This window comes from Chrysochloris asiatica, unplaced genomic scaffold (assembly GCF_000296735.1).
Source record: "Chrysochloris asiatica unplaced genomic scaffold, ChrAsi1.0 scaffold00018, whole genome shotgun sequence".
In the NCBI taxonomy this organism is placed as follows: Eukaryota; Metazoa; Chordata; class Mammalia; order Afrosoricida; family Chrysochloridae; genus Chrysochloris; species Chrysochloris asiatica.
Window position 1 is genome coordinate 12,779,456 of NW_006408536.1, and position 25,388 is coordinate 12,804,843.

The 25,388-nt window shown below is 36.0% G+C and overlaps 1 protein-coding gene across 3 annotated transcripts in view; it reads right to left on the bottom strand.

Annotated features, from left to right (window-relative positions):
- The window catches only part of CNKSR2 (connector enhancer of kinase suppressor of Ras 2), a 427,386-nt gene that overhangs the window by 68,832 nt on the left and 333,166 nt on the right, over positions 1 to 25,388 (bottom strand). For all 3 annotated transcript variants that reach the window (XM_006835578.1, XM_006835579.1, XM_006835580.1), the window contains 5 exons: positions 19,816 to 19,864; positions 19,250 to 19,422; positions 15,022 to 15,095; positions 14,681 to 14,752; positions 6,537 to 6,604 (listed from right to left, as the gene is read on the bottom strand). In XM_006835578.1, coding sequence (XP_006835641.1) covers positions 6,537 to 6,604; positions 14,681 to 14,752; positions 15,022 to 15,095; positions 19,250 to 19,422; positions 19,816 to 19,864 — 436 coding nt within the window. The remainder of the gene's footprint in view (positions 1 to 6,536; positions 6,605 to 14,680; positions 14,753 to 15,021; positions 15,096 to 19,249; positions 19,423 to 19,815; positions 19,865 to 25,388) is intronic.

Below are 25,388 nucleotides of genomic sequence, written 5' to 3' on the forward strand. Positions count from 1 at the left end.
GCTAAGAATGACTGACTTGAAGTTGGAAAAAAGAAAGCTGATTAGCAGATAACTAATCAAACTATGATCATGCAAAATTCAATACAATAATTAATGAAAGGGAACTCCATAACCTTTAAGGTTCTGAAGTTAAAGACAGCGAGTCACTAAAGTTTTATTAATGCCAATGAAAGCGTCTTCTCTAAGCTGTGCTGGGCGTTTAAATAAAAACGCTTGGCAGTCATTCCTTGGCATCTTTGGGAAATACAATCCTCAGAGCTGTATCTTTTGTGAAGCTTAAATTCAACACTGAGACTGCTGATCTCAGGAGATGTCAAATAACTACATAGTATGGAGCAGGCGTGGTGCACCCAGTGGTTTTTCATCTAGAACACTGTTGACCTAACCATACAGGAGGGAAGGAGTCTGATGTGCTTGTGTCCTCTGTTAAAGTGCCTAAAGAACATTAACTCTATGTGGAAATCAAAATTATTTCAGGGATTGAAGTTGCATATAATGTAACTAGTAGCTTCTATGATTTTCTACCAGACTCCCATCAGTAGGTCTATTTGGAAGGCTCGACGGCACTTAACAACAACAACAATAACATATCACCTTCATTAAATTTTGGGTATGCCATATGCATTAAAATGTAATACTCACACGAAAGAGGATAGCATGAATCCAAGGTCTAAATGAGTTTTGGAACTTGCATGTAGTATATAACTTACCAGTTCTTTCATCCATAATGAAATTTGACTATATAATAACCAAATAATACAAATGAAATTCACCAAAATCAAGACCATGCTCAGTGTCAAAGTAATGCTGGGTGACAGAATACAGAAGTTAAGCCTGAAAATACTTATTCATACAAATTGACTGTTTTCAAAGATTCCTTTTCCTATTAATACATTGCTTACACTTCTAATTCTTGTATCATTAAAAAAAATCAGAAACATTTACATGTACTTATAAGGAATTTTAAAGAAAATTTAAAAGGAAGGAAAGTATTTTTTTTCACACAAAATATTTTCATTCATTGTTCTTTGTATTTTTTTTTTTAAAAAAACAAACACTTATTAAATTTTACAAACAATAAAATTAGAGAACAGTCCAAATGACCTCTTTGTAGAAACAAGCAAACTTTATCATGAGACTCATTTGCCCCACCTCAAGGACATTTAATACAACTTATCTCACATGACTCCTAAGTAACACTTTATTTGCAATGCTGTCTGTGAAAGAAATCTTGCTTAAGTACAGGACGCCATATATATTTTTAAAATACTTTTCTCTCTGAGTCTTGGTTTATAAACTTGGAATATTTTGTTCTATGCCTTTTATCCTGTTCATTACTCTTCATCCCCAAAGCCTTCTGTTATAGATAAAAATAAGGAATGCTTCATGAATTTGCTTGTCATCCTTGTGTAGGGGCCATGCTAATCTTCTCTGTATTGTTCCAATTTTAGTATATGTGCTGCCGAAGTGAGCACAGGTGGGTATTTTTTATTTAGTTTTTAAACCTAAAAAATCAACTGAGGCATGAATGTGGAGAATAAAATTCTAACCATTAAGACAATGTCCTACTTTGGTGAGTAGCGACTGGGGTCTTAAAAGCTCATGAGCGACCATCTAAGGTGCAACAATTGATCTTTCCCTGTGTTGAAGAAAGAAGAGTGATGACAATTATAGATGCTTCAAAATAATTAGTCCAATGGACTAATGAATCGCGTGATTCTGAGACTAGCAGAACTGGATGGTACCTGGCTATCACTACCAACTGCTCTGAAAGGGATCGCATTAGAAGGTCCTGGATAGAGTGGGATTAAATGTGGAACAAAACTCAAAATCATAAAAAAGACTAGGTTTACTGGTTGAATAGAGACTGAAAGAACCCTGAGACTATGGCCCTTGGTCACCCTTCCGGTCTGGAATTGAACTCACCCTTGTGGTCCAATTTTCAGACAAGCAATGGCTAGGGAACAAGCAATAGGGGGAACGAACAACAAGACTAGTGAGGTATGTACACCATAGAATGGTCCGCTGTTTGAGATAAACAAAAAGGCAGCATGTGCCCAAAGAACGTCCAGAAGGACTGGGAAAGAAGGTTGGAATGGAAACAAGAAACACTGGGAGGAGAAAGTGGAATAAGTGATAGTATATTGAGGGGATTGCAATCAATGACATGAAATGAAGTGTGTATGATTTGTTGAATGCAAAACTGACGATCTGCTCTATAAAACCTCACCCAATTCACACTAAAAAGCTTTTAAGGAAGGATTGTGGCATAATGACTGATCTACCATTGGTAGCCTTGGCTGGGATTTCTCTATGCCCACTGATTTGATAGACATGGCTTCCACATTATTTGTGGAATTAGTCAGGCTGCTACCACTCCCAGGAATATTTTATTGTGTTGCTTCTTTGGGTCCACATCCTTCTCATTGTGCAAAAACTAGTTCAGATAACAGAGTCAACATAAAGCTTTCTCCCATTTTCCTCTCCTTAAGTACTGACAACAAAAAGAAGTCTGCAGGGCAGTATCAGGTCTGTAGAGTTGATGGTGTAAGGAATCTCTCCAGTCTTTTCTCATAGATCTTGTACTTGTATTTAATTCAATTACACTGCACTTTCAATAGTATACTAAGAGTAACATAATTTCAGGCAGGATAGATGCCTATGTCACCTTTACACATTTAGAGTGCCCAGTTGAAGGCCTTACACAGAAGTACTTAAAACTGAATAAGATACTTTCTCTTCCTCTCCACCACCAACTTTAAATTAGGCTCATTAGGCACCTTTTTAAATAAACATTTCCTCATACATCCCACCTCCTTCTCAGGCTTAAAAAAAAAAATCTACTTAGCTTTTTTTTTCATCATTTGCATACTGTGTGAAAACGAAAACTCATTTAATTTACCTTTTTGCTGCTCTTTAATTTTTTGTAAGCAACTTTAAATGCATATGTTTGAGGTCCTCAAAATCATGTGCTGATATATTTTTTTGAAATCTTCTTACTCTATCTCCTTACTCCACATACTACTCCCACCAGCTCCCTAACCCCATGATTCTAAATCAGGGGCCAGTCAACTATAGTTTGAGGGTCACATGTGATCCTCTGCCCATTTTAATACTATCTGTGGGCCAAGGGTAGACTACATTTTCAGATGGTTGAAAACAATTTTAAAGAAAAACAAGAGGTTAAGTAAAGTATTACTACTAGGGTTCCAGTTCATACATGCACTGGCTGATTTCAAACAAAACATAGTTTTAAAACACATCTCTGCCATCAGTGGTTGGCTGCAGACAAGTTCTCCCAGTAACACATTTGTCTTAGTCTCATGTTGTTGTTTAGCGCTGTCAAGTCGGTTCCAACTCATAGCGACCCTGTATAGTTTCTGAAGAGCAGGTAGTGGGTTTGAACTGCTGACCCTGTGGTTTCTAGTACAGTGCTGATTCTACAGTGTCATACCAGGAGTCTAATTAAAGGGACTTACAAAAAAAAAAAAAAAAGTCCAATGAAAGCAGTGGTTTTCGAGGGGATCTGCTGGACAAGTGAAATTCAAGGAAGAGAGGTCAGCTTAGAAAGTTATGGCAACTGTTTTAGGGGATTCCTGGTGTGGCGCTGTGGTTTAATATGCTGGACTGCAAGGTCTGTGGTTTAAGCTCCTCGGAAACCTTATACAGGGTCACTAGGAATTGGAACTGACTCAATGGCACTTAACAAGAGTGTGGGATGACATCAAGAACATCATACATGAAGAGAGCAAAAAGTCATTAAGAAGACAAGAAAGAAGGAAAAGGTCAAAATGGATGTCAGAAGAGACACTGAAACTTGCTCTCCAGCATAGAGAAGCTAAAGCAAATAGAAGAATTGAAGAGGTCCAAGAGCTGAACAGAAAATTTCAAAGATCAGCTCGAGAAGATAAAACCAAATACTATAATAAAATATGCAATGATTTAGAGTTGGATAACCAAAAGGGAAGAACACGGTCAACATTTCTCAAGCTGGGGGAACTAAAGAAAAAAATTCAAGCCTCGACTTTCATTATTGAAAGATTCTCTGGGCAGATTATTGAATGATGCAGAGGGCATCAAGAAAAGATGGAAGGAATACACATAGTCATTGTATCAAAAGGAAATGGTTAATGTTCAACCATTTCAAGAGGTACCATATGAACAAGAGCCAATGATACTCAGGGAGGAAGTCCAAAATGCATTGAAAGAATTGGCAAAGAACAAGGCACCAGGAATTGATGGAATACAAATTGAAATCTTTCAAGAAAGTGAGGTGGCACAGGAGGCACTCACTTATCTCTGCCAAGAAATTTGGAAGACAACTGTCTGGCCGACTGATTGGAAGAGATCCATATTTGTGCCCATTCCAAAGAGAGGTGACCCAATGGAATGCGGAAATCATCGGACAATCTCTTTGAGATCTCAAGCGAGTAAAGTTTTGCTCAAGGTAATACACCAACAATAGGGTCATATTAATAGATTTCTCAAATGACACAGGATGATCATGGGGGCTTATTATGATGAAATTTTGAGTAAAAAGTGAAAACCGGATTGGTGAGAAAAAGGTCAGAAAAAGTTGTACCAAGGATGTTTTTTTCATCACAACAATGCACTTTCTCATTCTTTTAGGGTAGCAAGTGCTATCCTATAAGAATTTCATTGAGAAACCTTAATCCATCAATCCTACAGTTGTGATATTGCCCCTTCAGACTTCGTTTTGTTCCTAATACTCAAAGAACACTTAAAGGGAACATGATTTGAGTCCCTCAAGGATGCCCAACCTGATATTTTGAAGTTGTATGAAAACAAAGAGTGCTGAATTCATGTAAAGAAATGGAAGCACCTTCAGAAGTGAATAGATCTATATGGAGGGCATATTAAGAAACAATAGCTATCAATTTTGATATTTTTATTTAATTAAGGGTTCTATAATTTTGTAGCAATACTTTTTGACTTAACCTTATAGTTCTCAGCTCAATAAAATTTTATGAAATTCTAATTTCAGTGTCCATAAATAATGTTTCAATGGAACAAAACTATATTCCTTCATGTATGATTATCTATGGTTGTTTTTGTACTGCAACAGCAGAGTAGTTGTAACAGATACTATCTGGTCTATAAAGCCTAAAATACATAGTATTTGTCCCTTTTCAGGGTAAAAAAAAAAAATAAATGCTAGCCCCTGCCCTAATATTTGCTGACAGATTGGTTTTGTGATCTGGTCATCTTCTTTAGATCTCTATACTCTTTCAGTTTTTAGATATTTTTCAAATGTTTTGGCTGAGATTTTACTCTGAGTCTGAAAAAAAAGTGAATTTTCAGAATCTTCCCACGGACAAACTGCCTACATGCCCAACTGGAAAGAACTACCAATATGTTGGTGTTTGCATCTGTATCAATCTGTGGAATCCGTTCAACTTTGCTGTGTCAAATGCTGTTGAGTCGATTCTGACTCATACTCTAAAGGGTTTCAGAGGAGCAGCTGGTGTGTTTGAACCACCGACTTTGTGGTTAGCAGTCCAGTACTTATCCTGCAGTGCCACACCAGGACTTCTTTTCAAGTTTCTTGTTGTTAAGTGACATTGAGTCAATTTGACTCACAGCAACCCTGTATTGAGTTTCCAAGGAGCATTTGATGGGTTTGAACTACTGACCTTATGGTGAGTAGTCCAGTGCTTATACTACTACAGTACCACACCAGGACTGTCTCAAAGAATTTCAAAACATTATTTATGCTTCTAAGGGTTATACAGCAAATACCCTCTGGGAAATGTGAAGCCATCTCAGAATGGTGACCACAGCTTTTGTTATTAGTAAGATTTCAAATCTGCATCTTGGCACTGTAATTCATAAATGTGAGGTCAATACTAAGGAAAATACTCAAGAATATACAGTCACCCAGTAACAAAACTGAAAATGAAAACCAAGTAAGATCATTTACTGAAGAAGGGATCGTGCATTTGAGTTCTTTGCATAACAGACCACTTATATGTCTATGAAACTGTTAAAAAAAAAAAATCACGAAGGACTTGGCCTTGGGTCAATACATACAAACAATTATACCAATGAAACCAAATTCACTGCCATCAAGTCAGTTTCAACTCTTAGGGGTTTCCGAGGCTGCAAATCTTTATGGAAACAGACTGCCATATCCACTATAAAGTGACTGGTGAGTTCAAACCTTATGACTAGCAGCCAGGCACTTTAACCACTGCACTACAAGAGCTCCTTCAACAAACAATTATAGGCTCTTAAATTCTTCCCCCCCCCATATGAAACAGACTGAAGGAGAGGGCAACAAATAGGAGAAAACATATTACCAGTTCCACAAATATGAGAATTCATTCTCATTCTGTTTAGTTTACTAAACCTTACCATTATGGCCTGAATACAAGATGCCCAGAAGATAATTGACCACAACGGACATATGCATTTTTTTTCTCAAGTGATAGCAGTGCATCCTTGTATCTTGTTGGATAATGGCATGAAAAAAGTACACCACAGTGTTTAAAAAAATTATATATATATTCTTTTACCTTGTTCTTGTTTAATCCTTTCTCTTTCTGCATATCCTGCAGTCAGCATATTAATTCTATTAAGCCATCTGAAAAAACAAATATTAAAATTAGTAATTTCTTAATACTTTATTTCTTTAGAAGTATTTAAGACATTTAAGAATATGAGGAATAATGCTTCATATAAGATTTGCTCTTTGCTACTGTTGACATGTGGAGTCTTGATGTAATACAATATTGTGTTGGATTAAACTGTCCTTGTGGTGCTGTAGGATAAGCAATGAACTTTTAACCTTCAGTTCAGCAGTTCAAGTCCATCAGCCACTCCTTTGAAACCCCAAATAGGGTCTCTATGAGTTGGAACCAACTTGACAGCACTTAATGACAACAACAACAACAACAACAACAAAGCTCTAACTAGAAGATGCCTACTTATATACTTGCTACAGTTACGATTTAGTATTTATAGGTTATTATGAACAGCAGTTCATAATATGGAGTCCTGGTGTGACGCTGTTGGATAAGCTGGACTTCAAGGTCACTTTTAACTGCAAGGTTGGCGATTCAAACCTACCAGCCGCTCCTTGGAAACCTTATATAGGGTTGCTATGAGTTGGAACTGGCTTGATGGCACTTGGCAACAGTAACAATGAACAGCAGACATATATGCATGGATTGGCTTGAGAGCCTACATGTGCCAGGTGCTGTTATAGGTACCGGAGATACAGAGATAAACGAAACAAAGTACCTGCCTTAATGAGGTCTACATTTTAGTGAGGAAGACAGATGATAAATAGGAATACAAATGAGTATTTGCCACATAGTAAAAAGTGTTATAAAATAAAAAAAACGTTCAAGGTAAAAGGTAAGAATGTCAAAGGTGACAGGGATGGAGGCAACTATTTAAGATAAGGTGGTCAGGGATACAAGTGTTGAATTTAGAACCTTATTTAAGCATACTGACAATGAAGTTCTTTAATATTAAGTTAAATATTTAGTACCTTACCACATTATCAATGTTTTAAAACAAGAAATATAACTAAGGGAATATTGGGCCTCAGGTGAATATGCTAATAAAGATGTCAATAACTGATATAGAATAATTTTAAGAGGGAAATAAGGGTAGAGACTATGGAAGAAATATATAAACAATAATTACTAAATACAAATTGGTAATCCATTCAATTACAAAGATATACATACTATCAAAGGTAAGAAATATATTTTTTGTTAAGTGCTGTTGAGTCGGTTCTGACTCATAGCAACCTAGAACAGGGTTTCCGAGGCTGTAAATCGTTGTGGGAGCAGAAAACCTCATCTTTCTCGTGTAAGAACTATATAAGCCAGTTTCAGTACATAAATCTTCAAATATTTGCAAACACAATGTTTTCTTTTTCTCCAGATTTCAGACAGGAAATATGTACATATTATGCTTTATATGTATGTGTGTGTGTGTGGCACCATAGGATAAGCACTGGGCCACAAGTTCGGTTCAAACTCATCAGCCGCTCCTTGGAAACCCTATGAAGGGTTGCTATGAGTGAACTCGATGGTACTTAACAACAATATATATATATATATATGTGTGTGTCTGTATATACAAGTTTCCCCTTCTATCCAGAAGCAGAGTACTCCTATGAAGGCTTTCTGAAGCCAAAATTGGGTAAAGTGAAAAAGGACCTACCACTAATCTATATGTTTTTTGTTTTTTTTTCCCCAGCTTCCCTACAGCCAAAAAGTAACCTACCAAATAATGTAAACACACAGCCATCGAATTGATTCCGACTCATAGCAATCCTAATAGTATGAAGATCTGTTCCCTAGGGTTTCTGAGACTGTAAATTTTGGGAGCAGTCTCATCTTTCTCCTGTGGAGTGAATGGTGATTTTGAACCACCAACCTTGTGGTTAGTAGCCCAGGACTACTATAAATAACGTATAGGCTCTAAAATAATACTAACATACAGCGTTCACAAATACAGTTCAAAGCTCTGAAGGCTTAATGCTGAGATGTTGAGTGTAGTTCCTGAGGACGAGGCCACTCTCACTACTGGGGTGTGCTGCCTCTTTAAAGACTTGCTGCAAAACAAACACTGAACACTGATTTCACTTTTTGTCTTTTTTTCTATGAAACATAAAATCCTCTTCTGATTTCTTTCAGTTAGTGAAAACAGGTACTAATGTAGGGCTTTTGCAAACATGAAATGTTGTAAAGCAGAGGATGCCTGCATTTTAGAGTGTTGTTAGGTACTATTGAATTGATTTGGACTCATGGTGATCCCATGTGGCAGAGAATTGTCCTATAGGGTTTTCTAGCCTTTAATCTTTTGTAGAAGTAGACTGCCAGGTCTTTTACCAGTGGAGTCACTTGTTGAGTTTGAACTGCCAACCTTAGGCTAGAAACTGAGCAATATGCTCAGATTTTATAGAAGAAAATTAAATTTAGGATGACCATTGGCATATTTTCTTAAGTATGTAAAAGAAAATATATTTTTCTGTACCATGTTATATTTTCATAAAAGATAAGAAAATTATTAAATAATCAGATACACCATATATCTAGTATAAATATAATTATTTTATAAATATATAATCTCTTTATGACTTTGGTCTATAAAGGATTTTATATAGCATGAGGTAACCCTTAGATGAGCATGTTGTTATGTAACAATTGGGGAATAAGCAAAGCTGTAAGAGTATGTTTATCCTATCACTAATCCTCTGCAAATATTTCCAATACTGACTCTTCCCCACTTCTATTAACAAGTAATACTTAAAACCTTTTGACAGTAGATACTACGAATAAGATTACAAAAATAAGAGGGGAAAAAAAGCAAATCAATGAAAGTCCATTATAATGAAATTTGAATAAAATATTCAGCTGCTTTTTTTTGTTGTTAGGTGCTGCCATGTCGGTTCTGACGCATAGCAACCCTATGCACAACAGAATAAAACCCTGCGTGATCCTGCACCCTCCTTACAATTGCTGTCATGTTTGAGACAACCATTGTTGGTGCAGCTGTGTCAATCTATCTCGGTGGGGGTCTTCCTCTTTTTCACTGATCTTCCACTTTACCAAGCAGGATGTTCTTCTTCATGTACGGGTCCCTTACAACAACATGTCCAAAGAAATAGAGACGAAGTCTTGCCATCCTCATGTCTAACCTCCTGGTTACACTTCTTCCAAGGCAGATTTGTTTGTTCTTCTAGCAAAAGAATATTCTAGCAAAGAATATTCTTCTCCAACACCATAATTTAAATGCTTCAATTCTTCTGTGGTCTTCCTAATTCATTGTCCAAACTTCACATGCATATAAGGTGATTGAAAATTACCAAGGTTTGGGTCCTCAAATGGATACCTTTGCTCTTTAACACTTTAAAGTGGTCATGTGCAGCAGATATGCCTCATGCAATACGTTATTTTATTTCTTGATTGCTGCCTCCATGAGTGTTGAAGTGCTGAAGCAAAATGAAGTTTTTGATAACTTTGATACTTTTTTCTGTTTATCATGAGGTTATTTATTCGTCCAATTGTGAGGATTCTTATTTTCTTTACAATTAGGTGCAATGCATACTAAAGGCTGTAATACCTGATCTTAGTCAATAAGTTTTTCAGTACTCTTTGCTTTCAGCAAGCAAGGTTGTATCATCTGCATATTGCAGGTTGTTAATGAGTCTTCCTTTAAACCTCATGCCATGTTTTTTCTCATATAATCCCGCTTCTTGGATTATTTGTTCAGTATACACATTGAATAAGTATGGTGAAAGGATACAACCCTGGCACACACCTTTCCTGACTTTAAACCATTCAGTATTCTTTCCTTCTGTTTGAACAACTTCCTCTTGGTCTATGTACAGGTTCCTCATGAGCATAGTTAAGTGTTCTTGAATACCTATTCTTCACAATATTATACACCCTTTGTTATGATCTACATAGTCAAATGCCTAGTCACTAAAGCACAGGTAGACATCTTTCTGGTATTCTCTGCTTTCACCCACAATCCATCTGATGTCAGCAATGCTATCCCTCATTCCATGTCCTCTTTTGGATCTGGCTTGAATTCCTGTCAGCTTCCTGTTGCTGAACTGTTGCAACTGTTTTTGAATTATCTTCAGCAAAATTTTAGTTGCATATGATACTAATGATATTGTTAGTTGACTTTCTTTCAATTGGTTGGGCCAAATTTCTTGACATAGACGAGTAAGCATTTCCGGTGCTGCAAAAGTTTGTTGTAGGATTTCAGTTTGTATTTGGTCAATTCCTGGCGTCTTGCTTTTCACCAAGGCCTTCAGTGCAGCTTATAGTTCTTCCTTTAATACCATCGGGTCTTGATAATACCTCTTCAAGTGATTGAGCACTGACTAATGCTTTTTGGTACAGTGATTTTGAGTATTCCTTCCATCTTCTTTTGAAACTTTCTTTCTGCATCATTCAATGTTTAGCCCATAGAATTCTTCCATATTGCAAATTGAGGCTTCAATTTTTTATTCAGTGATTTCAGCTTGAGAAATGCTGAGCATGTTATTCCCTTTAGGTTTTCTAACTCCAGGTCTGCATATTTCACTATAATACTTGGCTTTGTCTTCTTGAGCTGCCCTTTGAAAGGTTCTATTCAGCTCTTTTACTTTCTCAGTTCTTTCATTCACATCAGCACGTCTACATTGGAGAGAAAATTTCAGAGTCTCTTCTAACATCCATTTTGGTCTTTTCTTTCTTTGCTGTCTTTTTTAATGACCTGTATCTTTCTTCATGTATGATGTTATTGATGTCATCCCACAACTCTTCTGGTCTTCGGTCACTGGTGTCTACTACATCAAATCTGTTTTGAGATGAACTCCAAATTCAGGTGGGATATATTCAAGGTCATATTTTGACTTTAATGGACTTGTTTTCATTTTCTTCAGCTTCAGCCTGAGTTTGTAAAGGAGCAACTGTTAATCTGTTCAGTAGTTGGCCCCTGGCCTTTTTTTTTGCTGATGGTATTGAGCTCCCCCATCATCTCTTCCCACAGATAATATCAATTTGATTTCTGTGTATTCCATCTAGTGAGGTCCATGTGTATAGTCACCATTTATGTTGTTGAAAAATGGCATTTGCCATGAATAAATAATTGTCGTGTAAGATTCTATCGTGTGATCTCCAGCATTGCTTCTATAACTAAGGCCATATATCCCAATTACTTTCTAACTTTTGAATTCCAATCACCAGTAATTATCAATGCATCTTGATTGCATGTTTGATCAATTTTAGATAGAAGAAGTTGGTAGACTTCTTCAATTTCATCATCACTGGTCTTGAAGGTGTATGGATATTTTCCCATTACAGATACCATCATAATTCAAGATAGATTTTGAAATGTTCATTTTTACAATGAATATGAAGTAATTCCTCATCAATTTGTCATTCCTGGCATAGTAAACCATAAGGCTTTCTGATTAAAAATGGCTAATACCAGTCAATTTCAGCTCAATAATGTCTAGGATATTTATCTTTTTGCATTTCCTTTCATTTCTTTTTATAACTTTCAATCTTCTCAGATTCATACTTTGTACATTCCATGTTCTGATTATTAGTGGTTGTTTACAGCTGTCTCTTGACATTTTGAGCTGTGCCACATTAGCAAATGAAGGCTTCGAAAGGTTTGCTCCATCCATGTCATTAAAGTCAATTCTACTTTGAGGAGGCATTTCTTTCCTAGTCATATTTTAAGTGTTTTCCAACCTGAGGCACTCATCTTTGGGCACTCTATCAGATAATGTTCTACTGCTATTCATAAGGTTTTTAGTGGCTAACCCTTCCCTTCAGAAGTGGTCTGCCTCTCTTTCTTCATAGTCTGTCTTAATTTGCAAGCTCAGCTGAAACCTACCCACCATGGGCGACCCTGCTGGTATTTAAATTGGGTGGCACAGCTTCCAGCATGACAACACACAAGTCACCATAGTATGACAAGCTGACAGACAGTCTCCCATCCAAGTACTAACCAGGCCCGACTGTGCTGAGTTTCTGAGGTCAGATGCGATCAGGCATGTTCAGGGTGGTATGGTCATATTTTAGGACAATTTAACTCTATAAGTTGTACGGCACCTTGGCAAGGGTTACAGAAATCCTCATATTTTATGTGGAGATGAGGTTTTTGAACAGATTGATTTTTTGTCATTGACTTACTGTTTAGAAAAATCAACAAAATCCAATGAATGGATTTGTTTTCACTGCATCTGTGATTTACTGAACCAGATACGTAACAGCGTTAGGGAAGAGTAATAGTGACATAAGCATAACTTAGAAGCTACTGTTAACATGGTATGAGAAATGGAAACCAAGAATGTTTGTATACGTCATCAAAATGTATATCTAAACGGGCAGTATCTGAGATCAAAACGACCCTGATTAGCATGTATCATGGAAGATAAAATGATGACAGTTCTTAGAGGGAGATGACTGTGTTCTAGTGTTTATAATTTATTTCCACATTGGTCATGATGTAAACTTCTTTCATATTTATTCCAAGGACACTGAGCTCATCATTGTGGTAAGATGGATCAGTGAGTAGCAAGCATAGTCGATTTATAAAATAATTAAAATATGAAAGAAATGATCACAACCATTTTACCCCTGCTTTCACGTACACATGTGCATATAAATAAGCATTTCCATTTTGGGAACAAGTTAAGGAGAAAAACCTCTTTGAATTCTGATTGCCTTAGTATGAATTTTCAAGAGTAGTAAGCTATATGTATTAAGAGGAGATTAGGGGAACTGTTTGAAATGCTTAATTCCCTTACTTGTATCAACAGATTCAAATAAAGTATTCTCAATACCTTGTTTGCCATTACCTTGCATTCACATTCTTGCTTTGGAAAAACCATGTCTGCATTCCCAAGTGCCAAAGAACAAGATCATTTAGTGTGTCCCAACTATTTATGAATCTATACAATTTTGTGCTTAAAAATATTGACTACTGGTTTTGTTTAGTGATAAAGAAAAGTAAATTGGTAAAAGTCCAAAGTATACAAATGCAATATTAAGCCCTCTCTGTGTGCTTATTTACTCCACACAAAAGTTCTACAGAAGGAATTATCATTAATCCTACTTTATAAATGGAGTCTTGGTGTGGCACTGTAGGATAAGCAGTGGACTGCTAACCTCAAGGTTAGTGATTCAAGCTCACCAACTGTTCCTTGGAAACCCTACACAGTGTCACTATAAGTTGGAGTCAATTCAAGAGCACTTAACAACAACAATAACTTTATATATTGAATAATAACCCATCACGGAGAGGTTACACAGCTAGTAAGTGGTTGAGCTGGGACTTAAACATTCTGATTCCAAAGTCCATGCTCTTGACCACTATGCTAATGCTGCCTCACCCTAATTCCAGGCTGATTATACATGTATGCAATATGCTCTTCCTGCTTACGTCATATAAAGAGATGAATTTTAAACATAATTTCTACAATTCTAGAAAAGGGAGACAGAAAAGGAAAAGAAAAGGAAGAAAGACTTTTTAAAACTCAGAACAGCTAAAAGAAAACATGACAGACCTGTCCAGTGATAGATGAGCCATGACAGGGAGAAATATTAACTATACTTAAGTTTGAATTATTGAGATGGATGCTGTGTCATAAGTACTCAGCACTTGAAAAAGCCAGCTAGTTTTGTAAACATATGGTTTTTCTTGCCACCCGGGGATATAGATATAGATATAAATATATATATATAAACATAGATTTTCGAAATGGACTTAAAAGTTAAAAATTTTTTTTTTTTTTTTACAGTGAATTTTTAGGGAGTATATATTACTTCCTAGTGTGGCACCATGGGTTAATGGGCCAGACTGCGAAGCCATTTGAACTGCAAGGTTGGCAGTTCAAGCTCACCAGCGGCTCCTCGGAAACCCTATACAGGGTCGCAACCGACTCAACAGCTCTTAACAACAACAATATATGAATTCTGGTACTTTAAAAAATATGTTTGACAAATAGCCAATGAGGTTAACTTTTTAAATGTTGTTATTTAAAATTAGGTATGGCCACTTGAAGCTATGACTGAGGCCATTTTATTTTTAAGCTGAGCAATCTAGAAATATCAGTGACATTATTCTTTAAGCATCAACGTGCAAAACTAACTAATTATCTAAGTACTCTGAAATTTAAGTAACACTTTACCTGTTCATATCATCAAGATGTTCAGCAGCAAAATAGAAGCTTTTGATTTTCGGATGACAGGCTTTGAATGCACTGTAAAAGGAACCAAAGAACACTTCTTTTATTTCAAACTGGGAAATAAGTTAGAACAAGTAATTCTATGGGTAAAACTGCCTCAATATAACCTTAGTTCACATATATAATGTTTCTACCATGATGATAGAAATCAGTGAAAAAACTTGGTTTTGTCCACAAAGCTGCACCTCAGTTTGAAAGCCTTAGACAAGTATCTTGTAATTTAAAAGACAGAAATAAAAGCATTCCTTTCCTTCTCTGCTCCTCCCCAAATAAAATGAACTTACTATTTCTTGCGGCATTCACTGGCTCTATCAATTTTAAATTCAGGCAGACTGATGAATCCTTCTGCTTTTTCATCCTAAAGAGGCAACAATCTTGTTTAGGATATTACACACAAAGGTTGAAGATGGAAGATACTATTCACTATGCCTTGAGTACCTACTCCTCACTTATCAAGTCTAGTAATCTGATGTTTTGCATTTATGACAATAGTAAAAAATCTACGATGTGACAATTTTGTGTAGTAATGATATACACCTAGCAGGAATAACAACTGCTGAGGTGCAAAGCAAGAGTAATGTTGGCTGTGATGGTGAAGGTTATGTGTCTAATTTTCTGGGCCATGATTCTCAAGGCTTTAGCAGTTATGTAATGATGTAGGCATTTTCTGTTTTGCAATCTGATGTGGTCAGTCTCGATTTTCACATAATACTAATATTTGCATAAAAATTTGTGTCTTTTGGATCTTAACCATGTTGATAATTGAGGAGTAAGTGTACTAATACATCTGCTTATTTAATTCCTAAGTTTGACATTAGAGACTGAATTCTACTCATAGCTATTATATTCAATTAAATTGAAGGTATACTTTCAGCACTTAAAATACTACAAATTATTATACAGAACCTTAAAAAAATTCTTTTTATATCAAAACAAAGAAAATTCTTTAATTCTCCAAGTAAAAGTTTTGTATTTTTTTCTTCAGAATTCATAAACTTGTATAAAATGCAAAATCACTTTTGTCCACATTTACCACAATTTACAATATTATATTATTTTTAATATCCAGATGCCAAAATACTGGGAAGTTTATTAATTTCTTTACTACCTCCAAAACATCTCTTATCAAATGGGGCTTACATTTTTAAATGATACTGTCATTGTTTCATTTATTCAAAAATTTGCAAAGGAAATAAGAGATCAATTTGATCTTCAAGTATCTGATTTGGGTTATGAATCAACTTACCATTTAGCAGACACTGTTGGATTAAGCCCTCTCTGGGTGCTAATTTACTCCACACAAAAGTTCTACTGAAAGAATTATTATTATTCCTACTATATAGATAGGACAATAACCCATCATGGAAAGGTTACATAGCTAGTAAGTGGTTGAGCTGGGATTTGAGCATCTGATTCCAAAGTCAATGTGATTGACTACTATGATATGCTGCCTCACCCTAATTCTAGGCTGACTGTATACGTAATATGCTATTGGGGCACACATTACAAACACACACACATATAGTCCTATTTCACTTGGAAATTTTCACTTTCCAAGATAGGAGATCTTGGAAAGCAAGATCTCCTATCTTGCTTTTCTCATTTAACATTAGCAATCTTATGCTACATACAGGTTATCCCAACAAATGTGCTTCTTGTTGATAAGTGCCATCGAGTCGGTTCCGACTCATAGTGAACTTGCATAGCGTTTCCGAGGAGCAGCTGGGAAGTTTGAACTGCCGACCTCGCAGCCCAATGCATTAACCCTCAGTACCACACTAGGACTCCATCCCAACAAAACAGGATAAGACTATCTTAGGTGATCCTTTAACCACTGGGTTCCTGCTCATGTCCACGACTAAGCTCAGACTTTGACTCTATCAAACTTTTATTTGATCTACGTGATACCAGTTCATGGAGTATGGCACTGTAGGATAAGCACTAGACTGCGTAGTCGATTTGGCAGTTCAAACTCACCATCTGTTCCTCGGAAACGCTATGAGTCAGAACTGACTCCACGACACTTACCAGTTCATGGCTCCTTATATATCAAATTCCAATGAGATTACTCCCCCATCTACTATCTCAGGGGGTAAAAACTGTGATAGTAGATGTGATCCTAATCTAATTTTTCAGTGTGCATGTGGGGGCTTCAAGTTTATGGAAAAATTTTACTATCTTTTAATTCCATATCCCATGACTGCATGAATCCCTTTGTATGTATACATATGCCATATAATCTAATTTTTAGTGTGTGATATCTCTCTCTCTCTCTCTCTCTATATATATATATATATATGCATATAGATGTATATAGGAGTCCTCGTGTTGTGCTATGGGTTAATGCACTAGATTGCAAGGTCGGTTTGAACCACAAGGTTGGTGGTTCAAGCTTACCTGTTGCTCCTCGGAAACCCTATGGAGGGTCGTTATGAGTCAGAACTGGCTTGACAGCACTCAACAATATATATATAAATGTATATAAGTAAAAAATTAAATATTTCTTGCAATGCTAAGCTCCTATGCATAACTTAGTAATTGAAATGTGTGTTATGATAAAGAGCAATATAAACTTTCTAAATATTTGAATTAATTTTGAAGCAAATACATTTTCAAATCCTTTTCTCCACTTTTATTTCTATTGTTATGTTACTCTTGATGCCTTCAAATAAAAAAATAAACCTTTTTTGACAATTTAAAATATTTTGGGGTAGTTGTTTCCCCATAATGATGTAATAAAGATTTAAAAAATATTTTTGCTAAAAAATTAGTCGCAATGCACAGTACGTATTTCCTGCAATGTATATGATGAAATTATTTACTCACCTCTCACAGGGCTAGCATGGTAACAATAATTCTCTGATTGATAATTAGCTACTGCTCAATAAGAAGGGTCATAGTTTTTCATCATTTAAACTTTGGAAAAATATAATCTAGTACAGAGCAAACAAGTGATCTCACAACAAACAGAAATATAATGATACTATATCTTGATACTCCTTGATTGGCACATAGAAAGTATTTAATAAATATATTTTTAATAAAAATATAGGTAAATTACGGTTTGTTTATTACATCTAAAATAAGATATGTGTGGCACCGTAGGATAAGCACTGGACTGTAGGATAAGTGCTGTAAGATAAGCACAAGGTTAGTGGTTCAAACCCACCGCTGCTCCTCAGAAACCCTGTACAGGGTCGCTGTGAGTCGGAATCGACTTGATGGCACTTAACAACAGCAACAATGAAATAGAGGATTTTTAGGAAATCGTGCGAGATTACCACAAAAATTATCAAAAGTACAACATACTAGATTTTTCCATATAAATAATATAGCCACTTATATATTAAACAGCAAACTATTAATTCAAGAATTTAAAAAGGAAGTAAGTCTATTTGAAAAATATTACTGATAATAATATATACTTATTGAGCACTTACTATATGCCAGGCACTGTTTTAAGGGCTTAACATGCATTGATTCATTTTATCCACATGATAGCCCAGTGAGATGGGCATTATCATTATCCCCAGCTTTCTAGATATGGAAACTGAGGTGCAGTAACTCAGGTGGTGCAATTCTGAGTCCTCTGTTTAAAACATAACATAACTTAATATAACATAACATCTTGTCTAGATAAATAAAATCCTCTAAATAATATATACTATAATCATAGGCATAAAATACTAAATTGCATTTCAGAAATTAATCTTCAAATGTAAATTGACAAATACCTTAACAAAATATATAAGACTATTCAGTCAGAACACTATATTAACTTGTCTGTATTTTCGGATAAAAGAAGTAATAATGAAAATGATTATTATTTAGAAAAGTAATAAGTTAGCTGATAGTTGACTAAACTGATAAGGCTAAATAATCAAAACAAATATAGAGCTCAGGTAAGATCAATGAATAAGGAATATTTTTGGCTTATCTGCCATGACTTGACAGGTTTTGATATAATTGCTGGATATAAACCTGAAATAATGATCATTTACAGATTTTTCCAAAACTAGTTTACTAGTTATTTTTAAAAAAATAAATACTGAGATAAATCTAGGTGATATTATTTTACTTAAATTACTAAAGGACTTCTTCTCTTACCCCCTCCCCCGACAAAAATAAATACAAGAAGGAAAAAATAGAAATGGAATAAAAACAAGACATTTTGAAATCTATATTCGATATTCATGTATATTTTTTAGTGTATAATCCCTATAATTAGGGTATTGTTTGAATTTGCTTGGTATTTTTGGTTAGATATGTGTAATTTTACTACATTTTATGTGTGCTGCAGATATGTTGCTACATAAGAATAATTGAGACAAACATTGTTGAAAAATTCTTAAATCATTTTAAAAGGGACGGCTGAAAAATAACTTGCCGATGTATCCTGAGCTACTCTTAAGGTCATTTTTAAGTATGTCTCAAAATAGTGTTTCTTTTGTTGTTGTTGTTGCTGTTAAAGATAGAAAATGGATGAGAAAAGAAAATGTGTGTAAATCTTACCTCCTCATTAATATACCAATATAGGGATGCGTCTTTTAGGACAAACCAATATTTCTTCCATTTTTGTGAAAAATAACTTTTTGCATCTTTCTTTTTCCAGAGCCAGCCCTCACAGTCACCACGACCAAGATCTTTACAAGAAATGCGTCTTTTACTCTTGCCTGCTATAGGACCTAAAGATAACAGAGAGTGAAAATACTCTTTAAATTTTGTACAAGTTATGAAATTAGAAAGTTAATCTATAATTCATAAAAATGTCTGGGTACTTAACCACAATCATTCTCAGTTTCATATAGTATCAGAATGGAAAAATAGGGAAATCTTTAATACCTCTCACATCACTTAAGTGATACATACTTTAATAAGAAGCATGTAATCCCAGTTTCACAATGTTTGAGACTATTTGCTATGAAAGTTACCTTGTATTATATCTGAGCTGAAGGAGAAGCTGGTCTTGGCAATTCTTATACTAAGGGATTGTGCTCTTCTAGACCACACTGGATGAAGTATGTTGGAGGTTGTCATAGTGCAAAATAGCAGGTAAATGTTTTATTTCCTTTTCTTACCTTTGCTTTTCTTCTTTGATTTGTGCTGCAGAGACGACTGCTGAAATGTCTGAAATAAAAAAAGAGAGACCATTATTTGATACTTGGGATACCATGTAGAATGCCAGCACAGTGTATAGCGCTTTCAAAAGCTGGACAATAGCTCTAAATTTTGGTCAGATGAAGCCCTTTCTTTTCCCAAAGTCTTAAGACACGTTGATACATATCTTCTCATTAAGTTTTGTAATCTCACTACAAAATTATCCTTATTTTGATGGCAAAGAAATAGGGGCACAAAGGATTGGTGAAACTAAGGGCTCTTAATTATATACATACTATGAATATGCACCTTTTAAAATTTTCCCCCCAGACAATATTTCATTTGTTTTTCACAAAAATCTTATTAATTGGGCAGGCAAATATGACTACCCCTTGCTCCTTTCAAATTCATGATATTGCATAAACCACCATCAGCTAATCTGGAAACTAACTCTCAGTCATTAAATGTTTCAGTTCTTGGGTCAGTATTTTCTTCTCATCCTTACTTCTGTCACTGTTACTGGTGCGTTATCTTTATGTTGTAGATGATGTTAGTGCCTTGACTTTTTAGTACGTCTTCTCCAGTGACATTTATCTTTCTACCCCTTAGCTACCCACTCTGAGACGATACATTTGATATCTTAAGCATATTCCAACCTCTGTCTCCAATACTTCTAGTTTGTTGTTGTGGTTGTTGTTAAGTACTTCTGAGTCAGCTCCTACCCCTAGTGACCCTATGCACAAAAATAAACGCTGCCCAGTCCTGCGTCATCTTCACAATTTTCTTACGCTTCAATTCATTGTTGTTGCCATCATGCCAATCCATCTCATAGGCGGTCGTCTTCTTTTCACTGACCCTCCAATTTACCAAGTATAACGTCCTTCTCCAGGGACTGGTCCCTCATAACAACATGTCTAAAGTAAGTGAGACAAACTCTCACCATCCTTGCTTCTAAGGAGCATTCTGGCTGTACTTCTTCTACAGCAGATTTGAATCTTCTTCTGGCAGTCCATGGGACTTTTTTCAGTATTCTTCTCCAACGCCATAATTCATTGTCCAACTTTCACATGCATATGAGGTGACTGAAAATACCACGGCCAGGCTCACCTTAGTTCTCAAACTGGTATCTTTGCTCTTTAACATTTTAAAGAGGTCTTGTGTGGGAGATTTGCCTGATGCAGTATGTCATTTGATTTCTTAACGTCTGCTTCCATGAGTTTTGATTGTTGATTTAAACAGAATGAAGACTTTGACAATTTCAATCTTTTCTCTGTTTATCATGATGTTATTTATTGGTCCAGTTGTGAGGATTTTTGTCTTCTTTACATTGAGGTGCGATCCATACTGAAAACTGCAGTCTTCATCAGTAAGTATTTCAGATCCTCTTGGTTTCCAGCAAACCAGGTTGTGTCATCTGCATGTTGCAATTTGTTAATGAGTTTTCCTCTAATCTTGATACCATGTTCTTCTTCATATAATCCAGTTTCTTGGATTATTTGCTCAGCAGACAGATTAAATATGTATGGTGAAAGAATACAATGGAGTCCTGGTGTGGCGCTGTGGGTTGATGCGCTGGACTGCAAAGTCAGTTTGAACCGAAAGGTTGGAGGTTCAAGCTCACCAGCTGCTCCTCTGGAAACCCTTATACAGGGCTATTAGGGTCAAACTGACTTGATGGCACTTAACAACAACAATCCCCTGGTTCTGTTCTACTGACTGCCTCTTGGTCTATGTACAGGTTCCTCATGAGCACAATCAACTGTTCTGAAATAAACATTTTTCTCTATGTTATCCATAGTTTGTTATGCTCCATATAATTTATATAGTACAGTATCCCCATCCTATCAATTAAAATAAAATCTTAATGGAAGCACCTGGTTCACTGATCCTATCACATTTTTGGGCCTACATTTTCCTCATTACAGAACTTGGTTTCCTTGACCCTTCATTATAATCATTCCCTTGAGTCACATTCTCTGCATCATACTTGCCTAGCTAAATAGACTTCCTAATTAAACCCACCTATATGTTTGTTGTTGTTGTTACGTGCCATTGAGTCAGTTCTGATGCCTGGCAACACTGTGTAGGATTTCTGAGGAGTAGCTGGCGGGTTTGAACTGCCGACTTTGTGGTTCAAAGTCCAGTGCAGTTCCAACAGTGCCATACCAGTTTACTCCATGAATAATGGTTAAGCATTTGGTTGCTAACTGAAAGGTTGGTAGTTCAAACCTACCCAGAATCTTGGTGAAAGAAAAATCTGGCTATCAGCTTCCACAAAGATTAGAGACAAGAAAGCTCTATGGAGCAATTCTAAGCTGTCACATGGAGTTAATAAGAGTCAAAATCAACTCAATTGCACCTATCAATAACAAGTACCTAAATAGCTTAATAGGTCAGAAGAAAAACTAATAGCTATATATACTGTAAAAAGCAACCAGATTAAAAAAATAATAAATCAATCTGATTTTGTTTATATAAAATTAACTAGCCTGAGTTTTATATAATAATTCACACGTTGTGACAGAATTTATTTAGTATCTTTAACCATAAAATAACATTCATATTAAATCATTTTCTTGTTCTGTATATGATTTACCTAATTTCATGAATATTATAAATGAATATGAGCCCTAAAGTTAGAACATTTGCTGATGCACAGTATAATGCAGAAATAGTCACTCAAGTGTCAAAACAATATATATAGATATATATATAGACTCCTGGTGTGGCACTGTGGTATAAAGCACTGGATCACAAGGTCAGTTTGAACTGTAAGGTTGGTGTTCAAACTCACCAGATATTCCTTGGAAACCCTATACAGGGTCACTTTGAGTCAGAACCAACTCAATGGCAATAACATGTATATATATTTATGCATATGTTCAGCATTGGGTTATATAATGCACTTTCTATACAATTTTTTAGAACCTGAAGGTTTACTTAAAATATACACAGAAACATATTTTACGATCTCTAGGTTTTCTTTTTAATAAGATTATTCTTTCTTTCCTCACAACTGTATTCTTATAAATACCTTGTTTGCAGAGAATAATTGTATACACACTGTTGAAACCTTAGAGCTCCTTTAGGTACTCAATACAGATTTATCTATTATTCAAATAAGCAAAGACTCAGATGTCTTTTGTAAATATTGTCAATATTACAATGCTCTTAAGAGACATTTCCTTATTTTTCCAAGTGAACTGACATTTTCTACAATAAAAATTAATTGAAATATAGGTTTTGAACATAATGAGGAAAATAATTAAAATTACCATAAAGGAATAGATCTCTGTGAGAAAAAGAGTTAATATAGCAAGTCTAAAGATACTATCTTAGAAGACCCTGCTTGAAGCAAGGTTGGCACATCTGGGAACCTGGCTGGTAAACAGTTCCCTAAACTGATAAGAAACATTCTCTAAATGTTTGTACAAGGTATGAAATTAGAAGGTTAAATAAATAAAATTAAAAAAAAATAAAACTGTTTTGCCCACTGGGGTCACTGAATGTCTGCTTTCCTTCTGGAAGCCTGGAATTTTATTAACTATGAGGCAGAAATTGCTTCTGTGACTAATCCCCAATAAAAACATTGGATAATAAATCTTAAATGAACTTTTCTGGATAGAAACACTATACACATATCTGTATGTTTGCTGCTAGAAGGAGGGTGCAATCTCTGTGGTCCATCATAAGAGGTCAAGAGCATAGGACGCCTGAACATGGTTTCTTCAGATTGTATCAGTGTCTTTTTTCCCTTACTGATATGGCTGTATATCCTTGCTGTGTCACTGAAATGAATCTTAGTGAGTCCTAGTGAATCAACACACATGTGGGCTGTCCTGTGGATCTGAGCAACAGCTTTATATTCAAAAGATCCTTTATAAACTTATTAGAAACCATTCTTTATTCATAAACATAAATAGATACTTGACAGTAAAGGTTTCCTAATGTTACCAGCAACGGTGTCATTAAGCACCCTGAGGTGCAAATTTATTATCTGGTGTGGTCTTTTTTAGAAGAACTCATAGAACTATTAATTCTGAAGTGACAGAGATTTAATTGATAGCGTGATAGTCAAGGTTTTGTGTCAACTTGATTATGCCAGGATTCTCAGTAGTTTAGCAGTTAAGATGTAGTAATCCCCATGATGAGATCTGCTATGAGTAGTCAATCAATTGAAAGCAAGTGGTCTGTGACATCTTTCATCTTACAAAGATAAAAATAGAACTGAGCAGAAATAGAGAGACCCACTACCATCAAGAAAGAAGAGCCGCGAGTGGAGTACATCCTTTGGGGTTCGAGTCGCTGTACTGTGAAGCTTGTAGATCTAGGGGAATATTGTTGCCAAGACACAGGGAGATCTCCAAGGAATGATAAGCCTACAGATGCTTCTAAAAGAGACAAGGGCGTTTCCTCAGAGCTAACAGAAAGAGAAAGCCTTCTCCCAGAGATGGCACTCTGAATTTGGACTTCTAGCCTCCTAAATTGTGAAAGAATAAATGTCTGTTTGTTAAAGCCATTCATTTGTGGTATTTCTGTTATAGCAACACTAGAGAACTAAGGCAATAATATTTTTACAGTTTCTAAGGAAACTGGTATGGCTCTGTATGATAAGCACTGGACTGCAAGGTTGACTTGTACCAGAGGATCAGTGGTTTAAACTTATCAGCTGCTCCTAGCAAGCTTTAAACAGAGTTGCTATGAGTTGGAACAGCCTTGAGGGTAATAAACAACAACAAGAAAGATATTTAATAAGAGCAAGACATTAAGAAAAGACAAAAGATGGCAGAGTTGGTAGATGCGCTAAGCAGATTCTATGCAACTAGGAGATGAGAGGCCAAGTGAAACATACACAGATGGTGATCCTGAAACCCTGAGCTACAGAGAAAAGGGTAGACTGGTGGATTGAGTGCTGACTAGGAGAGAAAGCTAAGTGGGAGCAGCAAGAGCAGAGGCAAACGGGAGGGCAGTTGGCTGACCTGACGTGGCCATTTTCAGCTTTTGAGGGTGACTGTTTATCAACACAGTGGCCTGGAAGCACATGATGGGTGCGGGAGGTTGGTGATGAGTTGAGTATGGTTCTCCCTTGTGTTTTATAGCCTCTTGATGTCTAGGGGTATGGCCAGCCCCCACCTTACCTGACTGGCAGTCAGTGGCATACCCTCCTGTACAACCTCTGCTCTACCTAGGGTCCATCCCTGAACCTGAACGCACATGAATTTCACCTTATCAGATCTTTTATTGCTATTGTTTGTTTTGGGGAGACAGCAATTGTGCCCACACAGCCCAGCCACATCCACACCCACTAGACAAGCACCATTACTGGCTCCTGTACCACCTGATCAACAGTTAGCAGCTAGCATTAGACAAACCCACCCTAAATTACATTACACAAACAGCAAACAGAGAAATACGTATATACTTACAGTTTCTATCACATCCACCAAGAGACAGGAGGTAGATGCCTAAGAACACACCAACATACAGCCATCAATTAAATACACAAGTAATGACATCACAGTGTCTCGGAGAAAACAACGTCAGCTAACACGAA